The 12,765-nt window shown below is 37.6% G+C and overlaps 1 protein-coding gene across 3 annotated transcripts in view; it reads left to right on the top strand.

Annotated features, from left to right (window-relative positions):
- Positions 1-12,765, top strand: part of LOC148840581 (ankyrin-2-like) — an 87,358-nt gene that overhangs the window by 15,395 nt on the left and 59,198 nt on the right. For all 3 annotated transcript variants that reach the window (XM_088939441.1, XM_088939360.1, XM_088939520.1), the window contains exons 5-12: positions 498-596; positions 2,565-2,750; positions 7,117-7,215; positions 8,042-8,140; positions 9,180-9,278; positions 10,944-11,141; positions 11,470-11,568; positions 11,673-11,771. In XM_088939441.1, the coding sequence (XP_088795567.1) occupies positions 498-596; positions 2,565-2,750; positions 7,117-7,215; positions 8,042-8,140; positions 9,180-9,278; positions 10,944-11,141; positions 11,470-11,568; positions 11,673-11,771 (978 nt within the window). The remainder of the gene's footprint in view (positions 1-497; positions 597-2,564; positions 2,751-7,116; positions 7,216-8,041; positions 8,141-9,179; positions 9,279-10,943; positions 11,142-11,469; positions 11,569-11,672; positions 11,772-12,765) is intronic.

Genomic DNA, 12,765 nt, shown 5'->3' with positions numbered 1-12,765 from the left:
AAAAATAATTTTGAAAGTTTTGTAAGTACCTTGGTAAAAGAAAGGTGACAAAATCTCTCACTGAAATGGACAAAATTTTCAAAAGTACTTTACAGGCAAACCAGTGTCACTACTTATATTATGTTTGTTTAATTTGATAGAAGATATACCGAGGTGCGTAGACCAATATTAATAATCCTCTCTAGATTAGTGGCAGAATCCAGGAGAAATGAATCACTGCTCTCATCTCAGCAGTTGTAAAGCAGAATAATCTCAGTGTGTTTTGCAAGGGTTTATATTCTGGAACTCATGAATAAAGTGTGCATTGTTAATAATGATTTCCCTTTACACTTCTTTTAGATCATAAGAGTTTCAAATTTTCTGTACGCATGACTTTACATGCACCAGATCTTATGCTATTGCTTGGCATTTAATGATTGTTTTTAAATTGTTGCTTTAATGTTACCTAAACGTTCTCAGTACTGATCAGTAGTGGATCCAATCTGTTCTGTTGGCAGAATGGCTTCACTCCTCTGTACATGGCAGCCCAGGAGAATCACCTGGATGTTGTTCGGTACCTGCTTGAAAATGGAGGGAACCAGAGCACTGCCACAGAGGTTTGTGTGATTCAAAGCGCTGCATGAGGTTTCCCTAGACCTCACACACGCAGGTTAACTTTCAAGCCTTTCAGCTCAAGCACAGAACTTGACTGACCTTTTCTATATGATAAGTAAAATCTAGCCAGATATGTTTAAGGGAAAAAAAAAAACTGTTACTGTTTTCCATTCCTGCATTATCTTTCACTACTTTTGCACTTTTAAACTTTTTTGCTGTTAAATGAAGTAAATGTTGCTGCAGAGAAAGCTTTGAAAATGACCTGTGTGGTGAGGTGTAAGAGCATATATTTCGTTCAGAATTGCTACTTATAGGTTTCAGGTGAAAACACATACTGTATAGTGCAAAAATTATAAAACTGCACTGTGTTTTATCATACAGAACAATATGTTGTTGGAAGCTTCAAGATTTGTTTTATAATATGTGGTCCTTGAAGTTCGTTATTGAAAAGCAGAATACACGTGTTGCTTTAAAAAAAAATAAAATTACTTTTATTCAGTTCTGAAACAGAGAAACCAAACTCAAATTGTATTTCTAAAGAGGCACTTTTTTAACTGAACAAAATAGTGCATCGTTTGACCCGTGATGACTTGAAGTGATGGATATGAGCTAGTATTCTGTCTGGCAGTGAAAAAAAAGTGCCACCAGCTCTAATTTAGTCTCAGATTTCACAGACTGTACTAAATCAGGAAATCAATGATGAGGAAATCAGTGGAGACTAAAATAAAAACATTAGTTCAGCTGTCATAGAACTGTACAGTTTCTAGCTGCGTGCAAGTGAAATGGATGACTGAAAAAGGATACATACAGCAGTTTGCTTTCAGTCAAATCCTTCGTGAAACTTGGACTTATGAATTTGGCGTGAAACACGCCACTCCATAAGAAGATACATGCTAACATCCCTTAGATGTTCTGTAAGGCACCTGAAATTAATGTAATAAATCACACTTACTGTACATTAGAGAACTTCACAGCATTCTGCTGATTGAAAATATTATAACTCCATAATCTTTATTTCCCCTCCAACCATGGTCTGATGGTTTATTTTTACAGCAGCACAAGAGCTAAAAAGTGCATTGACACTCAAAAAGTGGGCTGTGTTATAGCCTTGATACATGTTTTTTATTACACTGCACAATGCACCAAAACCAGTACTATAAGAACATGACGCAACAAATCCACAACAGAGGAATTAATATTTAAAGCTGCACATTTTCAGTGAGCGCCATTAAGGCTGAAAGCCAATTAGCGTTGGTTCATTACTGATTATAGAACCATGAAAATCAAATGGACACAATCATATATTCTCGTGTTTTTTTCATTCTTATCTCAAGTCAGATGGAAATCTTCTCCTTATTGTTAACAGTAATTAGCACTAACCAGGGTCTGTGGATTCAGTGGTGGCAGAACATCATTCTCCTAGTTACAAGAAGTAAATGCATATCATTCCCTTTAATAAAAGCAGTTCTTGGAAGTAGCTACCACCCTGATGCAATGATGTGAGCATCAACCTGGCCCCAGGACTAAAAATTACTTCATGGCCCCCTCCACTCCCTCTCTTTAAGGGGGATGAGGTGGATTATGCTCTTTCCTTCCTCCATAAAAATAACTGAACCCTTAGTTATTTTTTTCTCACGTAAAGCATCCACCACACAATCACCGATGCCCAGCAAAAACAAATAAGGAAGGCAAAGAAGAAAACACCCCTAAAGACCTCTCACACTTCTGTCTCATTGGTTCCAATGCGATACGATCATTGTAATCCCAATGACACCCTTTTATTCTTTCTTAACGGATTCCTATTTGAGGGGCGAAGGGCCAATACTGTTGACCAGTGATGTTCTGAGGCAGCTGGGCTGGCCAGTCTGTGCGTTGGCGTGCGCTGAGTCCTGCTTTCGCTGCCCCTGGCCCTTGCTGCTCGGGCGGAGCTCAGCCAGGCTTGTCCCTAATGGCCGTGTGTAAATGTTTAGGATGGCTTCACCCCGCTGGCGATTGCGCTGCAGCAGGGCCACAATCAGGTGGTGTCCCTCCTCCTGGAGAATGACACCAAGGGAAAGGTGAGGCTGCCCGCCCTGCACATTGCTGCTCGCAAAGACGACACCAAGTCTGCTGCCCTGCTTTTGCAGAACGACCACAACGCCGATGTCCAGTCCAAGGTGAGTTCCCCCCCGGCCACAGCACCTACCGCCTGCTGTACCCTTTGTTACAGCCTTGTTTGGTCATTTGAGCAGTGGGAATTTGCCCTCCATCACTATCCGCTAGGTCTTTACACTGTGTGTGTATCTTACAAGGAACCCTTTCAATGGCTGTGGCGTTTTTTAAATGCAAGCAGGTCTTTATGAATTATTAGCTGTCCGAAGATGCTTAGTTTGACATGACGTAGAAGTAGAAGCCTCTTCAGTTCTGCTTTCTAGTAGTGTGAAATGGCCTCAAACTAATACTTTATCAATTATTATGGGCATTAATATTAATTTGCTCTTGCTGTCTCTCAGTGCTGAGGTACAGTAGGTATAGCTGTTTTCAAATTTCATAATTTGCATATATAAAGTCAAAGTTAGCAGCCAGAGATAACTGTTTCACACTTATTAAGATTCACCAGTGTGACATTGCTTAACTTTGCCCATTTAAATGGTTTACTATGTATCTTCATATACTGTAGATGTATGTCTGTCACTGGTCAAAGTCAGCTGTGCCACACTGAGGAGATGTAATGAATAGTGAAACGGCTGCAGCCGCCTTTGACTTTTCATGTGCAAAAAGGCAGAGTGCAAAGTCGTAAAACAGTTTGTTTTTTTCCTGTAGCTTTGTGATTGGACAAGAGCTAATTAATATTCAAGCCATAATGCATTGTCATCTGTCTAAACTAAAAAAAACAGCTTTTATTACTTTGTTTTTCCATCCATATGAAAGTTCTCTAACTCTGTTACCACACAGTAGCATGGAAGTGTGTGCTGGCTGAACTGTGGGATATTGCACGCACCCAGTTTGTATTATCAGAGTATGGGGTGTGACTAGTGTGGAGTTCTCACAGAACCTTCCCTCTATTTTTAAATTAGTCATTTTTTTAATGTCACTCTATTATTGATAAACATTTTTTAAACTAAATTAAAGCAACTTCACCATAATGTAAATGGTGCATAATATCAGTCCACTGATATTCAAATCAGTTATCTGATTTCATTATAATCTCTGTGGATAATTTTATTTATATATTGTAACTAAATCATGCATATACTGTATGTCATGTTATTTCCCTTCTAAGCTTTTATCACATTTGAAGCCTTTTCTTTCTCATGCACTGTATGCATAAGATAATGGTGATAACTTTCAAGTCACAGAAGTGGAACATTTCCAAAGATAACACCACTCTACTGACACCACTGGAATGCCAGTGATGAGCCAATGCATTAATTTCTGTGTGTGATAACAAAATCTTCCCTTCCTTACTGTTGCTGCGCCAGATGATGGTTAATAGGACAACCGAGGTATATATAACAATATATTAATATATATAGAATGTGTTTGCCATAGAGAGTTTTTATTTAGGTATGCTAGGAACACTTTTTTTTTCAATTTTTCAGTGTTGCATGCTGTGCTTTTAGAATATGTCAGCAATTGTGTTTTTTGTTTTACATGCATGGCTGCTATTACTAGTTCTTTCCCCAGAACCTATACCCACCTGTTCTTTGTAAAATAGGCATTTTTTCTTCCTTTAAATTTTTTTTAGATTTTAAATACTGCAAATAGAGTTGGGTTTCTGGAGTTTTGTTGATGTTACAGATCATGGTCTGACTTACAGTATGTGCAGTTCAATGAAAAACATTATTTGAATAGCAACATACCATGAAAACACAATCTTTTAAAGGCAAATCTGCAATCTTATTTCGATTAATGAAAATAAATCTTAGAAATATTTGCAGGTTGTGCTCAAGGCGATTTCATTGCCTTGCTCTTTTTGCCAAAATTCTCCTTCGCATGCCACTAAAATTTTGGTTAATAATACTGTACAGTAGAGGTATTTCAGTCAAATAATAAACTAATCACATTACTTATGACGTCAAAGAAAAAGAAATGTACATTTCCAAATTTGTAACACAACATACAAACATGCATTTGCTAAAATTTCAAACATCATTATTAATTTTGAGTTTGCAATGCATTGATCCAGAAGGCACTACTATAGAACATAAAGTAGCAGTGAAATGCATTTTTTGCCTACTGTATACACAGTAAATACTAATAGACTTCTGTCTGTTTATAGTCAGTGTATGGCACTGTTGCTTCCTGCAGTGCTGGGATCTATAGGCCTGGGCCTGGAGAGCCCTGATGTAGTCGGTCATTTTGAATCATCTGTGTTTCTAAAGATTAGGAACACTTTACTGGACATGTTTAGGAACACCTTATTAACCAATTAACAGCTGGCCATAAGACCTAGTGGACAGCGGCTCTGTGGGATCGTGGGTAGAGACTCTGTTTAGAGATAAAATCCATATTCGAAATTAAGGGACCCAAGTGGAACCACATAGACTAAAGAGGATGGGTGGGTATCTCATTTTAACAGTATACTTATCTCAAAAAAATATATCTCTTAATAAATCTCAATAACAATTAATCCCAGCAGAACATCAGACCTGGATAATGCACTTGCCCAAAACTCAGTTCCCGTTCTGTCACATTAGTCGTAAGGAAAATTTAAAATATTTAGTCCATCATGGTGAGCGTTCGTTCACTCAGACCCAGTCATGAAAAGGGCCAGTCTCGATGTACAGTAAAAGAAATTGAGCGCTGTGGACATGGGTGCAGAATCATGCACTTTAATAGGAATTAGTTGACAGCCGGAATGATGCTGAAATGCTGTTCAGCATTGCAGACCTAGAAAGTAATCGCAAGGTAAAGTCAAGGACACCAAATAACCATTTAATCAATTGTAACCACTGCTACTTGGGTTGCTCAGTGAATTCATTCTCTCTTCAGGTACTGTATCATGTATACAGAAGTGGTTGTTCATGTTGTATTGTATATACTGTGCTTGGAATAAAATACTATACAGCACTTGCAAGTGAATTTGATTGCAGTGGACACTAATGCAGACTGTGAATCCAGGTATTTATGCTAGAGTGTGATGAGGAGGAAAATTGGGAACATTAATGAGTGTAAACCTGGTCCAAATGTTGTATGATGTGTACATTCCTATACAAAACAGGAAATCAAGGCACGGCATCTGTATTAATGGTACAATGCAGGAATACCCTAAACACGTAATAGCACAGATGCCTGCACACACAGAAAATTAAGTTTTGTTTATTGGAGATATTGTATTTTGAGATAAATACGTTATAATGACATGCACTCCAGACTAGTTTTACTCTGTTATGGCACTTCCATAAATAATAGAACAATATGCATAGAAATACAAATAAAAAACAAATATTAATTTGCCAGCTGTTCTAAAGTGGTGTGACGTCTCTAATTAGACAAATAAATATGTTTGCATCAATAAAACTAATGGAAACAAAACATAACCTTTATACTTTATCACCTGAATGCAAAATAAAACATCTTTCTCTAAATGCTGGTATAGTTATTTTATTCTTTTTAACTAAATGTCTCTGAGTTAAATCTTTTCTGCTGTGAATGTAATCTAACAATGTTTCTCAATAAGTAGCAGTGTTATTAAATATCTGTATGACTTGCACAACCTGTTCATAAGAATACAGAAGGCAGTATGGGTCATCTATGAAAGGTACAGTAAATACCAGGTTAACATTAATAGTTTTCAGAATTATTTATAGATTGGACTGTATTAATTAACACTGTAAATGCAAATGTATCTGAATCAGATGTTTTTAGTACTCTTAAAGCATTTTGAGAAGAGACTTAAAAATGCACCTGACAGCATGTGTCCAGAATTTCTGTTGCATCATTGCCAGCATTAAATGTATAATTTTTTACCATTTCATAGTCACGATATTCTTCACAATTTTGTAAATAATGTTTTCATATTAAATCGGACCATGTCTAACAGAATGGAAAGGTAAGGCAAGCATTTCAAGTACTAAATTGCTCTGCAATATAAGTTTTCATATCCCTAACTTAATACATGATATGACGTATGGTGGCATAGTGCACTTATGTTTTGATTAAATGGTTAATTGGTTAATTTTAATTTCTTTTTTCCTTCTCCTGTATTTGTATTAACAAACCCTTGTGTATCCTTTCTGTAGATATTAGCTATTCATCAGTTCATTTTTTTTTTATCATTACAGTACGTGTACAGACTGGATGTGTTTATTTTTCTAGGTTTACAATGTGTTGCATGGGAGCGTTTATGTGTGTGTTTGATTTCTAAACTCCTGGGTTTTCTCAGTTTTTATTTTTCAGTTTTTCTTTTGAGAAGATTTTTGGTTGGTTTTCCCCGTGATGGTACATGTGATTGCTAAATTGCTGCATGAGGGGGAAAAGTGATTATGAGTGGGAGTTTTCTGGAGCCAGAGCTAACAGGCTTTCCTCTTTGTTTTGCAGAGTGGATTCACCCCCTTGCACATTGCTGCCCACTATGGGAATGTCAATGTTGCTACTCTTCTCCTGAACCGTGGAGCTGCAGTCGACTTCACGGCCAGGGTATGTCTCCGCCAGCCTTGTGTGCCTATTCCTCGAGCGGAGGCCATACTAGAGCCTTGAGGGCATCAAACAGGGAAATTAACGAACGCGTCCATGAAGGAAAATGGCGTTTCAGGTTAAACTGTCAGTGGATAGGTTTTGGACAGTTTTGCCTTGTGCTTGAAAAAAAAAGAATTGTAGTTATTATGACTTTGAGAGCAGTCATTTAGAAAGCTCAAACTGGAAATCAGGTCGCTTTTAAGAAGTGCTCTTCTATTTGTCTGATCGAAAAAATTTTCAATTTGTCATGTCCACTAACTCTGCAGGTGCCGGGATTTAGAACTAAAAAAAATATTATTTGCACACCAATTTAATACTAATTAATCTTAATACAGGGGAACACTGGTATTATGCCTGTACTCTAATTTTAATATCATTTAAATATGTATTTTTCTGAAGTACTTAAATGGAGCTAAGCATATTAAAGAATACTAATCAGTGTGCCATTTGTTGGAAGTTATGAAACATGAAAACCAGAAAAGAAATAAAATTAAGGATGGCCTCTGACAACAACTCTTTTATTGCCCCAATCTGCTGTGAAATGCCTTTGGATTACACTTTAGGTTGGACAGGAGCCACATCTTGACATTTGCAAGCCCCAACATCAATAATAACGATAACAACAATAATAATAACGTTCTTGGGCAGAAAGATGTCTACAGTATTATGCTAGGCCGACGATGCAGATGCATTGTGGTCTAATAGAGTCATCGTCTGAGCAGGTGTCATTTTCTAAAATGTGCCCCTTGACCCTGCTGTGGAGAGACAGAGACTGTTTGTCTTGTAGAATGGCATCACACCCCTGCATGTTGCTTCCAAACGAGGGAACACTAACATGGTGCGTCTTCTTCTGGACCGAGGGGCGCAGATTGATGCCAAAACCCGGGTGAGTCTCCATTTCCTCTACAACAACAGTAATGAAATATAAGGAGAGTGAATTTTGTATTTCTTTTATTTTCCTCTGAAGTGTTATGTAATGTATTCGAACATAGTATAAATTCTTCAGATGTAGCAGAAAGGTGCATAATAATAATTCCTTAAACTTATATAGTGCTTTTCTGGACACTCCACTCAAAGTGCTTCACAGGTAGTGGGGACTTCCCTCCACCACCACCAATGTGATGATGCGACGGCAGCCATAGTGCGCCAGAACGCTCCCCACACACCAGCTATCAGTGGGGAGGAGAACAGAGTAATGAAGCCAATTCATAGATGGGGATTATTAGGAGGCCATGGTTGGTAAAGGCCAATGGGAAAGTTTGCAACAACTGTTAAGAAACCTCAACATATCATAGTTTCTTTAGCCTTAGACAAAATTTCACAAAGAGCTATTAAAAGACTTTGAAAGAAAGGTGGAAACAAAATCATCCAAGTGCAGATGTGAAAGTACTAATACAGTATGATCAGACCTGAATAGTTTCTGATAATGGCCATAAGTGTGGAATTCCTAATGTCAGATTCAGGCACTGATGACAAAAAGTAGATTTCAATGTTTGCCTCTATTTAGACTCAACTTCATTTATAACTTGGATTTGAAAACTAGAGTCAGAATAGCACACAACTGTCATGCAGGGAGGTCATCTCCATAAAATAGTCTTCATTGCTTTACATTTTAGTGATGGTAATACTGTATATTGTATTCCTTCTCTTTGATCCACCACAACAGATGTGTTAGTCACCTTCTGTAAACTTAATTGAATAGTCACTGTTAGGCTCGACTGCTGCACCTTACTGATTGTGCTATGCAAGTCCCAGATATGAAATTATTTGTTTCATAACATTCTGTATAGCACCAAATCCAGGCACATGTGGCTCCGTGGCAAATAGCAGATAATTACAGTAGGGTTAAGCTTTAGCCTCTACACATAATTCATCCATATTTGTTGAATTGTGCTTGGGATGTTTTTTCTTTTCTTGTGCTACAGGACGGACTCACACCTCTGCACTGTGCTGCTCGAAGTGGGCATGACCCTGCTGTGGAGCTGCTTTTGGAAAGAGGAGCTCCTATGCTGGCAAGGACAAAGGTATCCTGTACATAGAGACTTCTTACAGTTTCTGGCTCTGTAAATGAATGGCTCTTGAAATCCTCTGCTTCTTCTGGGGGATTTAGGATTACACACAATCCTTTTTTTTATTGTGCCCCACAGATCTGTATTTTTAAGTGGTCCTAGACCACTACCAAATAAAATTTCAACACATATATATATTCAGTTTATTGTCTGATTAAAACCATTTTAACAATTTTCTCATTGTTTGTTCTTACAGAATATGATCTCTTGTTTAGTCCTGAGAAAGCTCTGTGAAGTACTGCCGCATGCGTGAATCACGCAGTTCTGAATTCCCATTTAAAGCCAGACGGAAATCACTGTACATTGCTGTGATTGATTCTCTGTGTTTGAATCAGAATCACTAAAAATGAATCTGTTAAATTTAGTCAAGGCAAGCAACCACAGCCAAAATCAAAAACAGGCCTAGTGAAATAATTAGCATATTTACATTAATTCATAATTCAAGACAATTCTTGTTATGTTCTTCTGTTCTTGGACTCTTTAATGCTCATGTTTAATATAACTCCTATTTTAAGGGGCATATCTTAATATTATTAATGTTAAAATAATCACAAATACTTGTGCTATGTACTGTATGTTATGTTGATTCAATGTTAGATAGGATATAGTATAAACTGTGTACGGTAGACAGTGTTGTATGCTCACTAATGTCTAAAACACCCAGAGGTTTTCGAAGAACCTTCTGTGTGACAGTTCATTTCTTCCATATAAACCATAAAAAGTATATTGATATTGATGTACTTTAAGAAGCGCACATTCTTAATTTGTCACGTCTTACATGTTTAATAAAGTATTTGTAATTAACATTTTTATCACAAGAATTGTGAATATACCATACTAGAATGTAGATTAATGTTGTTAATTCTTCAGTGTGATACAACAATAACGAAGGAAAGTTGTAGCTGTATGTTTTGTTTTTCATCGACCATGAGCACAAGCTTTGCCTAAATTACAAGTGGAGGTTAATTGCAATTGAAATCTAAGTTACTTAAATCAGAAATAAGAGCAGCAGGATCTGATACTCATGTGTTTGTCTTACGCGTTTCCCAACTCTAACCGCATGGAAATGTCAGACCAAAAGCAAAGATGTGTTTATGTATGTTTTTTTTTTGTTTAATAACTTAGATGTTATTAAACATCAGTAAGCAGTAACAACTGTTAAGAAACCAACCTCTCTCTCATAGAAATAAAAAAACACTGAAACTTCTACAACATGACATTTTTCTCTTTGGTTTAGGTAGCTTCTAACATACTGAACAATGATGTGAAATACATCCAGTAATAAAGTAACTGTTACAATGTACAGGTATTGTTTTTGAATGAATATTGCTGTAAAGGGTGTTATATTAAAAAGGCAGTGAGCACATCCTTAAGCTCTGTGGAATTTTACCTTCACATATTACATTAGGTCACTAGTTAAGCAGAGAAAACATAGTTATTTTTTTCTTTTACTTAAAATTCTTGGTAAGCAAAGCTGACGATGCTCTAAAAGTCGCCTTCCAGTCCCAGCTTGTGCAGTTATTGGGTATTTCATCCTGGCCTGTGTTTGTTTTGCACTGCGACTGATCTAGAGAGGTGTAAGGATCGTCTTTTTTTAAAACCCTGCGTCCTTCCCCACAGAACGGTCTGTCTCCTCTGCACATGTCTGCCCAAGGCGACCACGTTGAGTGCGTCAAACACCTGCTGCAGCACAAGGCCCCCGTCGATGACGTCACCCTGGACTATTTGACGGCTCTCCATGTTGCGGCTCACTGTGGCCACTACCGCGTCACCAAACTGCTTCTGGACAAGAGGGCCAACCCCAATGCTCGAGCTCTGGTATGTCCCCCCATCATATTTCTTCCACAGACACCTTCGAACCCAGTTACTGCCTAATTAGCACCAGGAAGACAGAAGAAGAACCTATTCATTAGGAAGATACCTCAGCTTGTTTTTCAGGAAGTAAGAACGCTTTGAAAGTGTCATCTCACACATTATTAAATATGAATTCACGTGTGTTTTCCCTGCTGCACTCCCTTGAAGTAAGGAAGCCCAGACACAACGCTGAATTTCTTTGCTCGCGCGTGATATGACAACGGGGCATGCCTCAGTGACTGAGTGACGTGATTGGTGCTTGCTCTTCATTTTTATTGTGTGTCCCGCACAGAATGGTTTCACCCCCCTGCACATTGCGTGCAAGAAGAATCGAGTCAAGGTCATGGAGCTACTTGTAAAATACGGGGCATCCATTCAAGCCATAACAGAGGTATAACATTCTGGTAGTTGAAAATATATACAAAAAAATGTTTGAAATGGAGCTTACCTGTGTCAAATACAGCATTATAAAACATATTTTTTTCCCCCACTCAGTCTGGCCTAACACCAATACATGTGGCTGCATTCATGGGACACCTGAACATAGTCCTCCTGCTTCTCCAGAATGGAGCTTCGCCGGATGTCAGCAACATTGTGAGTGCCGCATGAGCTGAACTACTTCTCTTGCATATACTGTAGTGCTGAAATTTTTCAGTAGATGTACAACAGACATTAGATGACACTCCCAACATCATCCAACCTAGAATAAGCTGCTAAGGAAGATGTACTGTAAGCATACAAGCTGGAATTATCATTCCCTTGTGTTTCTTGTTTTTATCCGCAGTATTCTTTTAAAAAGAGAAGTTTACATATAGATAACAGACATGTAATTAAAAAAACAGGTACATTATTTACTGTGGTTAAAGTATTTATATGTAAATACATGTATTTTGAAAATAACACACATCTACAGGTTGATTACATTGTTAATACACTGAAATTAGTGTACCTATATTTTCAAGACAAGATGATTATGATGCTCACTATACAATTAAAGGCTGGAGCCCAGAAAACAAAGTCTGATTGGGATGCAGTATTTATATCCTGATTAAGGAGTTGGAGGTTGGTTATTTTAATATATTAGGGTCCTGCAGACATTCTGTTTCTGCACTTTGTCAAAATTAATTACAAGTCTTAAGCTTGTCAGGAAACAGTACTTCACTGCAAGTCAAATAGCTGTAATTAAATGTGAATACAAATATATTTTCCTGCAAAAAACATGAATTGGCAGAACCAAGGTACAGTACAATGCTGATTTTCATTGTTAACATAATACTGAAATTAAATTAAAAAATTATAAATGATAAATAAACAAACAATATTTAAATGAATGAATGTAACCAGAAGCAGCTCTAGAGAATATCATTCTGCACCCAACCTTTTACAGTAGTTTTCTACTTGTAGTTAGATCTGCCAGCACAATGGCATCATGGCAATCATTACTGAGTAAGAGCACTTGAGGGCTCAATGACATGATCTCGCCAGTTGCTGTACATCCTAAACCATTTTTTCAGATGTGCAGGTAGTGCTCTTGCGCCTGGGGTGCATTTGTGACAGAGAGGACTAGGAGAAATCATCTGAATAGAAA

The sequence above is a fragment of the Atractosteus spatula genome, chromosome 1 (assembly GCF_055471065.1).
Source record: "Atractosteus spatula isolate fAtrSpa1 chromosome 1, fAtrSpa1.hap1, whole genome shotgun sequence".
Taxonomy (NCBI): Eukaryota; Metazoa; Chordata; class Actinopteri; order Semionotiformes; family Lepisosteidae; genus Atractosteus; species Atractosteus spatula.
The sequence above is the reverse complement of the archived record's forward strand: the minus strand, read 5'-3'. Positions and strand labels throughout refer to the sequence as shown.